Genomic DNA, 18,187 nt, shown 5'->3' with positions numbered 1-18,187 from the left:
TGCATCTAAAGGGAATTCCAGAAGGAGATATATAGGGAAGAGAAAGCATTCAGGTAATATTTGTATTTAAATGTCTATGTTAGAAAAATAGTAGAAAAGGAATAAAAATAACCCAAATGATTAGAAGGAAGGAAACTATAAACATAAGAAACCAATGAAACAGAAGACAAATACATAATACAGAGGACCAATGAAGGTAAAAAATGGTTTCTTGAAAAACCAGTAACATAAAGGGCTCTAAGCCTCTGGTGAGAGGGATAGAGAGGTGGAGGAGACACACACACACACACACACAGCAGGCACAATCAATATTAAAAATGAAAAGGTAGATGTAACCTCAGATCTCATAGAAGTTACACAGACAGTAAGATAGTATTTAAAAATGTATGCCAAAGAATGAAAAATAACTTTAATAAAATGGATGAATTCCTTTAAAAATAGTTACCAATACTGATTCAAGAAGAAATAGAAAATCTATCTCCTCCAACATTAAAAAATACAAATCTGTCATTGAAATTTTCCCCACAAAGGGAATGCCAGCCCCACATAACTTTACTGATGGTATCTTCTAAGATATTCCAGAAATAGATAACAAGTGTTACACAAAGTCTTCCAGATGTTAGGAAATGAGGAGATGCTTTCCAATTCATTTTATGAAGCTATGAACATCATACATGCACTATACTATAAAAAAGAAAAATTAAAAGCCAATCACACTCACGAATATGGAAGTAAAATTCTAAGTAGAATATTAGTAAGCTGAACCCAGCAATATATAAAGGAGATAAATGTAATAACCAATTTGAACTCATCTCATGCATATAATAGTAGTTTCTACTAAGAAATCAATCAGTGAAGTGCACCATAGTAAAAGACCCAATGAGAAAAAGCATATTATCATCTCAAAAGATGAAAAAAAATTCAGTAAAATTCAATACCTGTTGAATTTAACAAATTTGCACGAAGGGGAAAATCCTCAAAGGTCTATCCACGGAACAACCACACCACCAACACCACGACTACCTGCCAGTGACCTTCACAAGTAATGGTGACTTGTGGATGGCACTGACTTGGAGGTCAGGAACAAGGCAATACTGCTATCTCTATGTGTATTTGATACGATACCGAGTGTTCTAACTGGCACAGAAAGAATGAGAAAATGCTCATACAGAGCACAATGGCTGGAAAAGATGAAACAGAATTCTCAGGAAAATACTTTCCTCACAAAAGGACCCTTTAGATAAAGTTTATGAATATAAAAGATTAGCAGGGATCCTGATTCAAGATTTTGAAACAAGATTCTAAGTCAATTGCCTTTTAATACGCCAACAATGTTCACTTAGAAAATATAATTTTAAAAATATAAAATATTACTAAAATGTTAATACTTAGGAATATATTTAACAAAAGATGGCCAAAACCTTCATGAAAAAAATTATAAAACTCGATAGGCATTTTAAAAGATTAATTAGTTAAAAAAAATTAAATGTAAAGAGATGTGGTTTGAGATGAAAAGACTCATTATCATAAAAATATCAATTCTCTTTATACTCATGTATAGATTCATGCAATTGCCATGAAAATTGCAACACAAAACTTGATAAGCTGATTCTAAAATTTATATGAAGAAGCAAAAGTTCACATACAATCAAGACACTCTTTTAGGTATCTCCCAGATATCAAGATTTCTACCAAAGTTACAGCAATTAAAACAACATGGTATTGTACAGAAATAGACATATGGATAAATAAAACAGAAAAGGGAATCTGGAAACCCACAAATAAGGAGAGACAGAACAGGCTTTGCAAGTCAGTGAAGGAAAGTCCCCGTTTGAAAAGATAAACCACAAACTGGAGAAAATTTGCAACACGTATAGTCAACATAAATTTTTTACCTAGAATACATTAAAATGTTTATGAATCACTGAGAAAAAACAACCCACTGGGGAAAAATGGGCAAAGGAAATAAAGAGTTACATAGAAAAGTAAACACAAATGACCTACAAATATATGAAAAATGCTCCATCTGATATGTAATTATTTAATGCAAATTAAAATCACAAGATATCATTTGACATTCCCACCAAACTGGCTAAAAATTTTAATCAGTTAATATCAAGTGTTGACAAAGGTGGATTATTAGGAACTCTTACTGCAGTTGGGAGCATAAATTAGAATGATCACTTTGGAAAACAGTTTGTCATTATGTGATCAATTAAATATGTGTATAACCTACCACCTAACTATGCCATTGCCAGGTTTAAACCCTAGAGAAATTCTTGCAAACGGACACCAGGAGGAGTTATGAAAAAGAATGTCCATAATATTGTTTGCAATAGCAAAAAGAACAAAAACAAAGAAAGAAAGAAACCCTGGAGCCTACCTAAACATTCATCAGCAGAATTTGGATATATAAATTGTTATGTATTCATACAACAGAACACTATACGACATGAAAAATTGATGAAATGAATATGATGCTCATCAACAAGGATAAATTACAAAAGCATTATTCTGTGACAAAGGAAGCAAATCACAGAAGAGTTTGCAAAATAATTCAATTTATAAAAGTTCAAAATAAGCAAAACTATATACACACATATACGGAATACAAATATAAAATATATATTTATACACACACATACATCCATAGGTGAAATATGCATACATGTATTAAAATGATGAAAAGAAACAAGGAAATGTTTAACAAAGAAAGCAGAATAGTAGCTATCCCCATAGGAGAGGGAAGAGAATGTAATCAGAAAGGCAATCACGAAGCTTCCAGATTACTACAAATATCTTATTGTTTAGACTGGGGGCTGGGTACACAGTAGTTCCTTTGGTTATAATTTAAACTGAGCAGATAAATTTTATACACTTTTATGAATATTTCTATTTCAGTAAATGTATATATACATATATATTTATACTAGAGAGAAATATGAATCTATGGTATTTGAGCCAGAGACAGCCACTGATGTATTAAAGAGCTTTAGGCCACTCTACAGTGCGTTTCCCTGCACAACCCACTGCAAAGTAAAACTGCCTCGAATCCTGACAGTGGCTCGTCCTTGGGGACTTACACTGGTGATCATGGCTGTTACAGTTTTTATCTCCAGATAGCCTCCACTCCCATTCTTGTTCATTGTGTTACTGTTGCAACAGAAGAACTACCATATAAAGTGAGAAAGAACCATTTTTACCAACAACAGGTCTACGGGCTAGGACAGGAGAGGGATACCTGCTTCGGACATGCCAGGGGGAATCAGATTGTTGGCATTTCCTCTCAATTAATGTCTTTTACTTTGTAAGTGAACAGACATTGGTTGGAAGCTGACCCTCTGTCAGTGCCCCAGCACAGAGGCATTCTGAGAGGCCGTAAAGCAAGCGAGCTAAGAGGACAAGACAGAATCTGAGAGCTCAGAGCGGGCGAAGCAGCCTGGGAACCCACCAGACGTGGCTCCAGGGGCAATAGGCACTAAATGCAGAGGAAACCTGTAGGACAGGGCAATTCATCACCATCAAGCTTCTCTTCTGACAAGGAGTAGGACTCTGGCTTCCAGCTGTAACATCAAAATGTAACGTTCCCCCTGGGACTTCGCATGGCGGGCTTCCCTGAAGCTTCAGTTTCACTCAGTTAGCTAATTATGAGAGAATGTGACATTGGTATTTACTTTTTCTACGGGGACAAATCATTCTCAGCAGGAGGGAGAAGTTGTTATTTTTGGTCTGTTTTGTTTTGTCATTAAAAAGGAAATTACTCACACAGTAGTAAATAACCTCTTGTTAGAGGGAAGTTTTTTTCTTTCTATAATTCTATCAATTCATCTGAATGCTGACAGTCACTTCTTTTGTTTTCTGGGGACACGGTGGGTAAATGATCAAGGGTGGAGTGTTAGAACTGGGTTTGAAAATTAACTCTACCACTAACTAGCTGTGTGATCTTCAGCAAGTTATGTAAGTACTGTGAGTTTCCCCTACTAAAAACTGAGGAGAACACATTTACTGTGTAGTGTGCTTTGTTAAAGATGAAATGATGTAGCTGAAACACTTTAGCACAGTGTCTCTGCACAAGAAGCACTCAGTAAATTTTAGCCTTTATTCTTAATGACTCTGGTACTCTATGATAAAAATAGAAACATTCTACATTTCACTTATGCCTTATGTCATCAATTTCCCATATCTAATGACCCCGTATCTAATCAGAAACTGTCCCTTTACTTTGTCACTGCAGGCTGAATTGTGTATTAACCATTTTACTCCTCCTCACCCAGATATAAAAAGGCTTCCAATAAAATTTAATATTTAATGATAATGTTGAAAGAAACATTTTTCACACCCCTTCTCCTCCCCAGCACATCTTTTAACTTGTCAAAGGCAGTATGTAATGCTGAGCAAACATCATAATAAACACATACTTCCTCATCCACTGCTGACATCAACAGCATTATGTGCAGGGTGCTTTTAACAAATTGGAAAGTGATTTCACAATTGAACTCATAACAATCCCATGAGGTAGGCAGGGTAGATACGAATAGCCTCACTTTACAGGTGAGGAAACTGAAACTAAGAGGGAAAATAACAAAACCATGATATCCAAGCACATTTTCCATGAAAGGATAATCTGAGGGGATCGAGAAGGTCAGGGTTATTGGACTTTGGAAAATTAGATTTTCTCAAGAATGAAGTCTGTTCTGGGGATAGCCAAAGCGACCAGTCAGAGAGAGAAATAGGATCACCGGTGGAAAGCAAACAAAATAGAAAGGCAAGAGGCACAGAGCTTTCTTTTCCAATTTCACAATCCATTTGCCCAACGTGCCTCGATTTTTCTACCCATAACTTTGAGAAAGCGAAAATGCTACTTCTTACCTCTTACCAGTACACTGCAATGTCATTACTGTATACAAACACGAGTTTGATGACATGATACTCAAGGCTTTATGCTAACCACGGCAAACATGAACACTTTAAAATGTGTAAACATAAGAAAACACATTTTAAGTACTAATAGAAAATCTTGGTGATAAAGAAAAGGAAAAGAATATTTTTCCAAGGATACATGGGCTAGAAGATATGAAAATTAGGTAAGATTAGGTCAGTCAGCATTATAATTTTACATTACATATTTGAATCATTTGTGGAAGTTGCAGAATCAACGTTTTGAAGCCATGAAAATGTAAAAGCCCTCTAATTTGGATAATGTTTCTTTAACTAATCACATACACCCACTTCTTAAAATGATCGATTCTGAAGTGCCGTTAATACTGAACAAGTCTTCCGGGTAGTTGTCACCGTTCACGACTCCCCAGGACATTGACACTGCTTGCTGTAGCCGATAACCCTTAAGAATTCCTAGCGGACTACAGAATTGTAATTCAGGAGCCCATCCCCCTTTATTCTGGAATGGGAGATTAAGTTCTTACAGACAGGAAGGCAAATGCAAACAAAGGTCATTAAAGGAAACCCTAGTTCAAAATAAAAACCAAACACAAGTTTCTGGTTTATCACTTGAACCGGAAAATCCAAGGACCTCTAAATATGCAATAAAAAAACCTAGTCAATACCAACTTCGATGAGCAAAATAGCATATAACAGTAGGTCATCATTAGGTGGGTGATGCCTAATTCTGACTTAAGAGGCCTGAACATAATTTCCCCTATGATTTTTCATAGAACATGATACAACTTCACTCCAACACTGGGAGAGACTTTATGACACGGCAGCAGAACAGGCCTACTTAAAAACTCCACCTCTCTCTAGGTATTCAATTAACGAACATCTTTTGAATGTTTGCTATTTGTTGGGATCTATATCAAAGAACTCACAGTCTAGCAGGGGAGACAGGTAAATCAAGAAACAAATTTTTAAGTTAAATTCTAGAATGAAGGAAAATATGCGATGCAATGTTAAGTAGGGCAGAAAGCTCTCACGGATGATGAGATGATTAACCACGCCTCAAATGGTAAGTATAAATTGTCTATGGCAAAAAGAAGGAGTGACTTCTGTCGGAACAGCCTGGCTAAAAGCAGGGAAACATGATAAACGTGCTGAGTTTCAGAAATTAGATGTAGTGCCGCATGGCTAGAGCACAGAGCATAGAGACAAGGGGAAAGATGCCCAAAGAAGCAATGAGCAGTAGAGGAAGACAAAGAGTCCATCACTTAGGACTTTCTATTCCATGTTTAAGTTCAGTATTGGAAAGATGAATACAATTATTGGTCTATTGAAAAGATTTCATCCTACAGGCAATGGGACTAGATTTTTACCATAATCAGTTTGGTGATATGTAGGTATACAGTAAAATAAAAGAAGGAATTCTAGAGGTATGGCTATCAGTTAGAAGACAATTTTTAAAGTCCAAGTAAGATATGGAGTGGCCCTAAATGAAAGGAATGGGGATGGAAAAGAAAACAGAGGTAAAGGAAGTATAAAAAACAGAGTTGATAGAATTTAGTGGCCAGGTAGCAATGGGAGGGTGAAGAGGAAAGCTTAAAACAGCTGTCTTTTTTTAATTTTAAACTTGTTTGGCTAAATAGATAGATAATGGTGCCTTAGCTGAATTAGGGACAGCATGAAGTGGAATGTCAGTGGTACTCTTAGAGTCCTGGCTTATCCCTCTTTTATAAAAGATTCGTCGAATTTCACTTTGTATTGCAGTACGTATGTGTCATTTCACTGCCCCCTTCCCCAAAAGGGGACCCATCAAGCTCCTTGAGGGAAGAAGTTCTGTGTCACACATCACGTCCCTGCACATAGCTCCATATAGCATATTTGTATAACATGATTATATAACATAACTGACCCATCGTAAACACTTAATAAAACATTTCTGAATGACTGACTGAATATAGGTACAACTCCAAACCTCAGATGTGACAAAACTACACATTTTATCCCGTGAATAAAATAGTCATCTCTTAAAATGCAAATAACTCACCTCAACTGCATACCAACTCAGACTACTACCAATTTCAGACTCATAACATTCTCTGCAAATCTCAGTGTCCACTCTGGAAGGGACTTTTGGAAATATCTACTACGGATCCCCACTTTAAAGGTGAAATCTGTGACTCAGAGAAGTTACATGACCAGCCAAAAGTCACATAGAGTACAGCTGACGCTTGAACAACACGAGTTTGAACTGGCAGGTCCACTTATATGAGGAATTTTTTTCAATAGTAAAAACTACAGCACCACAGGAACCGCAGTTGGTTGAATCTGCCAATATGGAGGAACTGCAGATACGAAGGGCCAACTCTAAGTTACACACAAAGTTTTGACTGCATGGAGGGTGCCCCCAGCCCCTGCATTGTTCAAGGGTTAACTGTATCTGGAGGTGGGACAGAAATCAGAATACGTTCAGCTTTGAAATATTGGTCAACCAAAATAGTTGTAACAGATTTGAAGATAGTACAAGACATCAGATTTAGCTGGAATGCGTTAAGTTTTTAAAAGCACTTCATATTGTGCACTAAAAAACACAAGGCAAACATCTTAAAGACATTTTCTTAAATAATTCTTCCCTCCGACAACGAAACGCAAGGACCACAGCTCAACTTTTAGTTCCGAATTAGTATAAGTAAGACAGATTCTTACCGTGGTCTTCTGAAGAGACTGGTGACCTAAAATGAGATAATAAGCACGATAAATCCTTTGTATGTGACACTGATAATTATAGGTACAACAATGATCAAGAATAAGCTCATAGAAATTACACCCCCAAAATTCAGTTAAATTCAGTATAGTAGTAGATGGTGTAAATGATGTGTTGGTTGTACGGTATATGCCAATTAATAACTCCCAAAGCTTACCTGGATTGGTTGAGTGGTAGATGTTATTAAAATAGTCTATTAGCATGGTGACGTAAGACTGAAACAAACTTAAATTGTCTGGATTTATCACACACAATAAAAGAACTCACAGAAATGTGGTGATGGATGAAATCCTGTGAGGTCACTAGTGCTGAAAGCCAGGCCTCCATAGAAAATACCAGGGATGTAAATAAGCACTAGATTAAGTGTCTGTATGTAAAAAAGAAATCCACTTGGACAATAAAAAATGAGACAGAAGAGAAATGGCACGTGCCCTTATCAATGTTGCTTTTCGCTTCCACTCGCTGTGGAATTTAATGTTTCAGTGAGTATGACGTAGACCCTCTACGTGTTGGCCTTATGTCTCTAAACCTGTGAGTCAGGCAGGAGGGCAACCATTGGGATCCCACAGAACTTCTACAAAGTGATAACGTCTGCATATCATTTGAGGCTCAGGTCTAATTACAATATTAAGATACCAACGGATCATCATATCAACCCCTTTCACAATAATGACCTTCTTTTCTTTCTTGGCTATTAATTGAGTTACTTTGAGCAATGCAGACAGAACTTTGTTGATGAATTCCCCTCAAGTTTGAAAGATAAACAGTCTTGACTACTGACTCATGCTTTTCTTGGGAGAAAGAGAGATGCATAATACTGCATTCAGAGGTGTTAGAATTGTGAAGGGAGAGGCAAGAAACCAGGAGGGAGGGGTCCTCTCTTCTAAATGATGGGCCTGCTGGAGCCCACAGCAGGGAGATGACCAAAGGCAAATGCATGAGTTTGGTAGTAAAGCTACCAAACTTCATATAGCTAATATTTATATGCAGTCATAATATAACTAATATGTATGCGACGTGATGACAAACGTTGGGGCAAGAATGATTCAGTGGGTGCATAGTGGTTGAAGGACAATTTTACTACTTTGGGATGCCCGATACCACTTTACTTTACCTACTGATCAGAAATATTTTTGTCCATTATGTGAACAAACAGTACAGTATAAAGACACAGGAATAATGGTGAGACAGCCTTGAACTTCCATTGGGTGGCAAAGTTGAAATCATTTCAACCTTATAGGTCTCTTCAAGTAGACTTCTGTGTGTGAAAACTACAGAGTGTCCCCAGATCTGGTGGAGAGAAAACTGGCATCTGAGTGGTGGACACGGGAGCAGAGGGAGGGAACCTGACATAATAACTTAGGAGGGAACCTAAGTCATCACTGTGGTGTTGGCTGCTTGAGAAACGCTGCTGGGCCTCCTCAGGTGGAGCTGACCTATCCTCTCCCTGGAGTCCCCCTATTTCCCACTTTCACACACCAGTCTTCCCACTAGGCTGTGAGCTTCTTGGAAACTAGGACCATGTCTTATTTAGAACATAGTGGGTCCCTGATTAAAATGTGTTAGATTGCATTAATTTCGGTACCACACACTAGAGTTCAGACTCAGACACACTCTGGAGCTCCTCAGAAATCACCATGTCACCTTAAAACCACCTTTGAGTTTGCCAGCTCCTAGGGCAGCTGTGAGGGAAGGGTCTAGGGAATGCCCTGAAGCTCCAAATTAGTGACAGCGTGGGCACTCTCAGAGCCAAAAGACATCCTGTGCCCCCTGCAACAGAGATGACCACCATCAAACAAAGGGGAGGAGGGAGCCGAACAGAGGTGAAATGAGACTGACATGTACACACACTACTACATTTAAAATGGAGAACCAACAAGGACCTACTGTAGAGCACAGGTAACTCAATATTCTGTACTAACCTAAATGGGAAAAGAATTTGAAAAGAACAGATACATGTATAGGTATAAATGAATCACTTTGCTGTACACTTGAAACTAATACAACATTGTTTATCAGCTCTACTCCAATATAAAATAAAAATTAAAAAAAAAGAAATTAGAGAATTTTTTAAGTTGCAGAGGGCATGAAAAAAGTCAGCAACAAGGAAACATCTTCACTCCTGGTGTTTTCTGATGGGAAGGAAGCAAAGCATGTCTTAGATGTTCTGCAATTAATTTCTCACAGAGCTATAGGAATAAAGGAAAATCCATGCCAATGGACCACTAAATGTCTCAGGTGGAAGGCCAGTGAGGGTTTTTGCTGCCTTTCTGTAAAAGCAAAGCACTAATATTAAATATGAAAAATTCCAGATGGCTCCTTGAGAGCCCCAAGGGGATGCCTTCTGTGGTATGTCCAGGCAGTGGGGAAGAACTATTGATTTCAGGCTGTTTTCTAAGGATTAGTCATGTTGAGTTTCTGTGTTGAATGTCTCCCACACGCCTGGGTTTGTGGAATTTTAAGACATATGGAGTATTTCAGTCCTCACTCAGTATTTCATCTTTCACTGGAGCGAGTCACTAAATTACTCCACTGAGACATGCACATCATCCATTATTGCTGGAAATGGGCATAAAAAGGTTTCTGGAACTTAGCTCAGGAGAGAAGAAATATCATGAAATCAGCAGTATAAGTTATTTTTACAACAGAGAGGTTGAATCCCTGGAAGAGATAATGTTCCTTAACCTGACAACAAAGGAAGGAAAGAAAGCTCACTGCTTATTCCTCCCACTGCACCTGAAAGACTTGTGGCTTTGTCCCAGCCTGTTCATTTCTCCTCCACATACACTTTATCTTGGAGAACCTATCTGCTCTCACAATGCAGACTATTACTTCACTAGCGCTCAAATGGCTCCAGGATTTAGAGTTTTCCTCCTCACTTCTTTCCTCATCCCTAGTCTTTTATTATGGGCTACAGGATATTTATACTTGATTTTGCTTTGTTTTATTGGTTTTGGTATTGTTTTACATTTTTATTTACATTCATTCAAATTCAGCAAAGACAACGAAAACAAAAACTCAAGACCCGCATTTAAAAATCTCTCTCCTATCTTATTGACCCCGAATAATTATTATTCAGATTTGAATCTTTCCCTTTATGTTGATTCAAACCTGAATAATAATTATTACTTGAGACCCTTTTAAGTACCAGGCACCGTACCAAGTGATGTGTATCAAAAAAGAAACAAGATATCAATTTCAAGGAACTCATAATCTAGTGAACGAGGAAAATATGTAAACAAGTGATTATATTGTAATGAAAAAATGCAATAATCAAAACATGTATGAGTAAAGGGGTAGCATAGAAGAGAGGGAGACCAATTCTCTTCCAAATAAAGTAAAAGGTGGCTTCAAAAAGCAAGAACCGTCTGAGCTGGGCTTTGAAGGATAAGTACAAGCCTATTAAGTACGAAAAAAAGAACTCCAGGTGGTGGCAACAGGCATATGAAATAGGGGAAGGGACAGGAGATTTCATAACACGTTATCAGATATACAAGCAACTCAGTGTTGCTCAAATATAAAGGAGTCATAAACATCAGGACTAAAGACAGAGGAGGGAGGGGCATTTCATGTAGGAGCTGAGGGGCCAGTTTGAAGTGCTTGTCATTTACCTTCTAAGTTACACAGAGCAAAGTTTTGAAGCAGAGAAGTCACACATTCTCACCTGTGCTTTTGCTTGGGCAGCTGTAGCGAGCAGACTACAAAACAGCAAGAATAAAGGCAGAAGACAAGCTACAGACTAGTATCGCAAAACTGCCACGTTAGTATCTCCGCTCTTTTTCAATCCTTTTTGAAATCCATGGAAAATAACAAGGAGAATAAGAAACATAAAAGGAAGTATCATCTTTGGCTAAACTAGAAGTTGTCCCTAAACTGAAATTATTATATGTGAAGAAGAGCAGCTAAAGTATAGTAAAATTGGACCAAGTTTCAGGGAGACAGAGTGTTTCAGTCTTAACTGAGGAGACATGAGATACATCACGGACCACAAAACCTATGACGGAAAGCCCTCCGCTCTGAGCCATTCAGGAGCAGAATCAAACCCTGGGGGAGAGAGCTGCTAAGAAAGAGTCTGAAGACAAAAGATTCAAAGTCAAGCTTCCGGAAACACACCAACCCACTATCCCTAATTATCCATCCAAACTAGCGGTTCCAAAAAGAACTCACCCAATACAAATGTGAGTAATGAACAAAAAGGAACCATCATGACATTTACACAAAAATACCCAGAGAAGAGAGCAGGACAAGGATCTTCTGAAAAACAAAACTCAGGCTGAGAACATCCTAAAAAGATGATGGCACGAAGCAGTGGTGGCACAGTGGTTGAGAGGCCGCCTGCCGATGCAGGGGACACGGGTTCGTGCCCCGGTCCGGGAAGATACCACATGCCGCAGAGCGGCTAGGCCCATAAGCCATGGCCGCTGAGCCTGTGCGTCCCGAGCCTGTGCTCCGCAACGGGAGAGGCCACAACAGTGAGAGGCCTGCGTACCACAAAAAAAAAAAACAAAAAAAAGAGCAAAAAAAAACCTGTTAACAAATCTCCATGAAATGGATAAATGGAATAAGGAAAGGAAGGGACGAAGGAAGAAAACAAGGGAAGGAAACAGAGTCTCTGTGAACAGAAACTTAAAGAAGAAACAAAATGGTCAAAAAAATAGCTAAAAGATTACAGCGGAGGAAAACAGCAAAGGTTTGCCCAGATCTCTGAACTATTAAGTTATAGAAAAAACCCGCGGGCTTTCCCACAGTATCATCACAGCGGTGGGAAAAAAGGGATTAAGGGGAAGTGAATAACAATTAAAACTATATTAAGTAAGAATCCATTCATTTATTCATCCCTTCAAATATCTGCTTTGTGGAAGTGTTTTGCTTTTTAACCACTTTGATTTACTTTTCTATCATTTTAATTGGAACACTTGCTAGTGAAAGTCCCCTTTCCAATGTTAACCCTGCTTAATTGAATATCCATATTTTTCTTTCCTTTTAAATGAAGGCAAGACTTCTCCAGCTTGAAACTTGAAAATAAGGGAAGCCTCAGGAAAATAAGACACCATTTTTAGATGGGGAATTATAAAATTTAACTGGTAAAATATTATTTTTATGCTGAAACAGGCACAGCCATATTATGGATCCCAAAGCAAAAGTTGCTTGAATTCTTAAAGCAATAAAGTTAAAAAAAAAAAAAATCTGTGTTTGAGACAGTCAGCTTCAGGAATGTCTTCAAGGTCCCCAAGGGGATGAGTTTGTTCTCCTCTGTTCCCATGGAAAAGACAGAAAATATGAAATTATCCACTTAAATACAGCTGTAACATCCTGGAAAGAATTATTTTATAAGATTAATGTACGCAGATATCAAGAATCTGAGGGAATGAGACACAGAGTACACATCCGCTGCGGCTACTGTATTGGACAGCACTGCTTCTAGACCTTGTCATCACTAAGACACAAGGAATGTCTAAGAAACACAAAAACGGTTGTGTAGATTGCCTTCCATCAGCATGTTTCCCTTCAAAGCCTCTAATCTTTCCAGTAGATCAATCACAAGGCTGAAGGACACTGAAAAATGTGCCCAGTGTTCTACCAGCAATGTCAGAACAATAAGAGCACAAGAGTGTCCTAGCTAGGATAGTGAAAGTCTTTAAGAAATATCGCACTACTTGCGATGTTTTACTGTTTTCAATCAATAAACCTAGAATGGAGATGATGGGCATCATGACTAGTTCAGCCTTTATGAGGTGGTGAAATGCTTTGCAATACATTTTAGATACGGGCATTTTCTTGGCAGCCTCCATGAAATCTCCAAGCTCTTCCTAACACAATACCTCCTTGAAAAAAACTTAATTTTTATTGGAGTACAGTTGCTTTACAATGTTGTGTTAGTTTCTACTGTACAGCAAAGTGAATCAGCTATATGTATACATATATCCCCTCTTTTTTGGATTTCCTTCACATTGAGGTCACCACAGAGCATTGAGTAGAGTTCCCTGAGCTCTACAGTAGGTTCTCATTTGTTATCTATTTTATACATAGTACCAATAGTGTATATATGTCAATCCCCATCTCCGAATTCATCCCACCCACCCCCTTTCCCCCGACCTTGGTGTCCATATATTTGTTCTCTACCTCTGTGTCTCTATTTCTGCTTTGCAAATAAGATCGCCTATACCATTTTTCTAGATTCCACATACATGCATTAATATACGATATTTGTTCTTCTCCTTCTGACTTACTTCACTCTGTATGACAGTCTCTAGGTCCACCCACATCTCTCTTTTTTTATTTGAGTAATACTGTCCTGACTCTACTTTTTTTAAGCCTCTATAAAATATTTTGCTTTTATTTTTTTCATCTCATGGCTTTAATTCAATAGCATCCATGGCTTTCCTACTTGGCCCTTCCTTGGACTATCTGTATAATTCCCTCCCTTGGACAGAGAGAGGTCAATAAACTATCCATTTTACATATTCTTTCCTAAAAATAGATTAGATGAATACTGGGGACCCACCTATATGGGTCTGTTACTTTTTGGAGAGAATCACCCACAAATGAATGTTAATCTCCTTCCCCAGCGTCCCCAACACATATACCCTCCACTGAGATTTTCTAAACCACCTCCTGGTGGGGAGTTGGCAACCAAAGGGGCCACCACATAGAAGTGAGCTTGGAATAAAAATACAGGACAGGTGTAAGAGGCACCTGAATAGGCACAAAGGCAGAGATTCATATTCTGAAAATACTTAGCCACGGATTATTTCTATAAGACTGTGGATGGGGGAGGGAGCTCGGAGATATTCATACCAACACACAGGCCTGGCTGGAGGAACCAAGGGCCCTCATTTCCTGGTTACCATCATGCAATTAAAAGAGAAAACACAGGAGGAATGGCAGGGTGGTCTAGAAGCTGTGCTCCCTCTAGACTCATGCCCGGCACACTGCAAATAAACCGTCCTCGGCTGCAAAGTCCTCGTGAACAAGGCTGTCCATGAGCACACGGAAAGCAACTCTCTCTACATATATTTCACCAATTTGTCTTGTCATGCCTAACATTCCTCTTTACCCTCTGTTTTTTTTTGTTTTGTTTTGTTCTTTGCGGTACGTGGGCCTCTCACTGTTGTGGCCTCTCCCGTTGCGGAGCACAGGCTCCGGACGCGCAGGCCCAGCGGCCATGGCTCATGGGCCCAGCCAATCCGCGGCATGTGGGATCTTCCCGGACCGGGGCACGAACCCGTGTCCCCTGCATCGGCAGGCGGACTCTCAACCACTGCGCCACCAGGGAGGCCCTCTCCTCCAGTTTTTCGGATGAGGACCACATCCAAAACAGTACTTTCTATAAGCACAGGGTGGATCATACAACCTACTTAGGAAGAGAAAGAGAAGCATCTGGTCTGTAGCTTTATATCAACTCTGAATGTTGTTCCCGCTCTCCTTTGTCATTCTACTTTCACTTCTTCTTCCCTCTCCTGACCACAGCCCTGAGAGCTCCCTGGGCTCACCTCACCCACCTTTCTCACACTTTGGTGAAGGCCAGCATCTCTGTACACACAGCCTCGCATCGTGTGCTGACGCACCTGCTCCTACTGAAGCAAATCAAGGACATTCCGGCCTGGGCAGGGTTCCCCAGGTTGGACTCTGTTTCCTGCCTGGCCCGTTATTTCTAGTTGTCTGTTAACAAACTCTTGAGTAATGTCTCAAGTGGAAACTGATTTCCCAGCTGGACATCCCTTCCAGGCACATTTCAAGGGTGCACACACCACTGCTGAAGAAACACCATCTTTGTTTTGCGTCTGTTTTACCTTGCACTGATGAAGCTACAGAAATTCAATTTATTTCCTGAAACTGTTGACGGACAAAGAACTTTCATTTAAGTCAAGCCAGCCAGGGGATGATTTAACATGGTCTCAAAGCATGGCTGTAGGTAATCACCTCTGGGCAACAGGCTTCTCCCTTGAGCTTCCCTCAAGGATATGCATTGCCTAAGGACTGCTATGCCCAACCTATGACATCATTTTGAGGGCTTGAGGGAGCAACAGCGGGATCCTAGATCTAGCTGACATCTTCACCACCATCACTCCAGGCCCTAAGCATCTCTAACTGGATAAAATAGAACCAGAAATCCCTTAGCACTGAGAACCTCCATCAACTATACAATCCTCTCTGTTTGCTTTTCCTCCCTCTATTATGAATATTGCTATTAAGACAACGAACAAAGCACATACAGTAAGGGAGCAGGCGAGAATGAGAGCAAAAGAGATGAAAGGTACAGGAACCACACAAAGTGGCATTGAAATGAGAGAAAGACAAACACATTCTCTATTCAAGTGGTCACAGACCCATTCAGGGATTGCCAAACAGCCTCAAAGGTAACATTCACCACCAACAGAAGGGAGGGTTGTGGAAAGGAAAGAGAGAGATGGGCATTTGTGTGGAGGTAGGGAAATAAGTTCCAGAATTCAAATAATACAGGCTGCTTGGGGAGTTCTTCATTTGATGTAAATTTCCTCTAATTCTGTTCGTATTCATAATGTCCTATTAAGACTCTCCTATCCAAATATACACCCGATGATCCCAACGTGAGCTGTACTTGAAATATCCTTTTTAATAAGTTCCTGTGTTTAGTTATATTTGGTGTCTTGCAGACAGCACTGTTTTACCACTAGCCTGTACGATTCAGTTTCTTCTATACACCCTCCTTAATCAGTCTGCAGTGAGGAAGAAACTCCTAACGCCCTTTGAGCTCGAAATTTTACTGCCACCTACTATTCATCCCTAAGAACTGCAACCAAATGAGGGGAAGGAGTTTCTTTGAAATGCATGGTTAGAGGAGAAACGGACAAAAGTGGGCGTCGGCTACAAGAAGAAAGAGAGATGACCTGGAAGAACCTAATACAGACCAAGTTCATTAAACATGAAAAACTGACCATCACACTTTTTATTATGTAAAATATGAACGCTCCTGGGAAATATTTTAACCTTTTGAAGATGTAAAAACAACCAAAAAATTGTGCATCAGACATTGTACAATCATGCAGAAAAGAAACAGATGTGATCGTTCATATTACAAATCGGTCTTTGCAATATCGTTGCCTGCCTAATTTCTAAAAAGGGATTAAAGGAATAGAAAAGGAATGTTATTCTAAAATCTGATCAAGGAAGATACACCTGCAGAGACCTGGTGGGAAGTATAATATCTTTTAGAAAGAGCTGCCGGCTTTAGGCTAATGACTCTGGGAGACCTGGCCAACAACTGCTGTTGAGATGCAATCCATCTGGAGTTTTGTAAGTGTGGACTTTTTTTTTTTTTTAAGCATAAATTGAAACAGGAAGCTCTAAACTGTGAGGGCAAGTCACATGAGTGCTACGTTCAGTATTAACACAAGAAACTTATACAAAAGGCCGTCTCACATATCACATGATTCAGGATAGGCAATATCTACCTTGTGGAACCAAGGCAACTGAGCAAGGGCTTACCCCCAGCTAATAATTTTTATGAAATGCAATACGGATTTTTGAATCCAGCATTGGAAAATGGAAGAAAAAACAGGCTGATGTGGGAGCTGCTTTGGCACTTCTCCTGAAGATAACTATAATATAGTCCAGGAGTTGTCCTATCAAAATCTCCTCCTACCTAACCCACTTCTCAGAAGAGGGAATTCATGTTCAAGACACTGGCATGGAAAACAAAACCTAAAAAAAGTCTCTCTCTGCCCAACTCTTGTGTGTCCAAGGAAGGTGCAGTTTCTAAGTGATATATTATAAACAACCCAAAACAGGAAAGGAGCTCTAAGAGAAAACGATAAATTGATGCAAATAAGTCATGGTACAAGAAGTGAAAACGGGCTCCACAGACTCTTTGAGAACAACTCAGTTAACCCAATGTTTGAATATTAAGCACTCCTATATGCTTACCTATAAACATGTGGCGGATACTGAACTTAGAACATTCCCACTTAGAAATCCCCCACTTTCAAGGAGATTCCAAGGCGGCTATTGGGTGAGGCTACCATTAAAGAGAGCACTGGAGGAAGTCGTAAAGTAATGTCTGTTGTAGTTCTCTTATGCTTGGTGATCAGCTCAAGAGCTAGAAAAGTTTGGAAAAGGGAAAACGTGGTCCCCATTTCCCTGAATTCCAAATAAGTAGCTTCTCTACATTGTAGAGCTATTCCTTACCCTGGTCTCTTCGGGGTTGTGGCTTCAGAGGTCCCCAGAGGTTTCAGAGACAAGTTCCACTCTGTACAACCTCCCATTTCCAAGAGTGATCAATGCACCCCCTTCACATCCCTGACCCCACTCCTGAGCACACCAGGCGATAACTGGTCAATATCTCTCCAACCTGAGACTCACAGGCAAATACTTTTGGAAGGATTTCAAAATTATCCTTCACCCTTCAAATCAATTTAATCAAATGATTCACACTGAGACCGACACACTGAGAAAACAAGAGGTTTGGTGGGAGTTTGAGAAAAAAGCAAAAGGATGGACGGGTCATTTTGGAGGTGAGTGGTTAGAGAGGCTGTCAGGAGACAGCTGACACCT

At 39.4% G+C, this 18,187-nt stretch overlaps 1 protein-coding gene across 1 annotated transcript in view; it reads right to left on the bottom strand.

The window, feature by feature from the left end:
* DGKI (diacylglycerol kinase iota) overlaps positions 1-18,187 on the bottom strand; it is a 435,686-nt gene that overhangs the window by 39,986 nt on the left and 377,513 nt on the right. Inside the window, exon 28 of the mRNA XM_024741647.1 lies at positions 7,597-7,622. Coding sequence (XP_024597415.1) covers positions 7,597-7,622 — 26 coding nt within the window. The remainder of the gene's footprint in view (positions 1-7,596; positions 7,623-18,187) is intronic.

Source organism: Neophocaena asiaeorientalis, unplaced genomic scaffold (assembly GCF_003031525.2).
Source record: "Neophocaena asiaeorientalis asiaeorientalis breed wild unplaced genomic scaffold, Neophocaena_asiaeorientalis_V1.1 scaffold692, whole genome shotgun sequence".
Classification (NCBI taxonomy): Eukaryota; Metazoa; Chordata; class Mammalia; order Artiodactyla; family Phocoenidae; genus Neophocaena; species Neophocaena asiaeorientalis.
The sequence above is the reverse complement of the archived record's forward strand: the minus strand, read 5'-3'. Positions and strand labels throughout refer to the sequence as shown.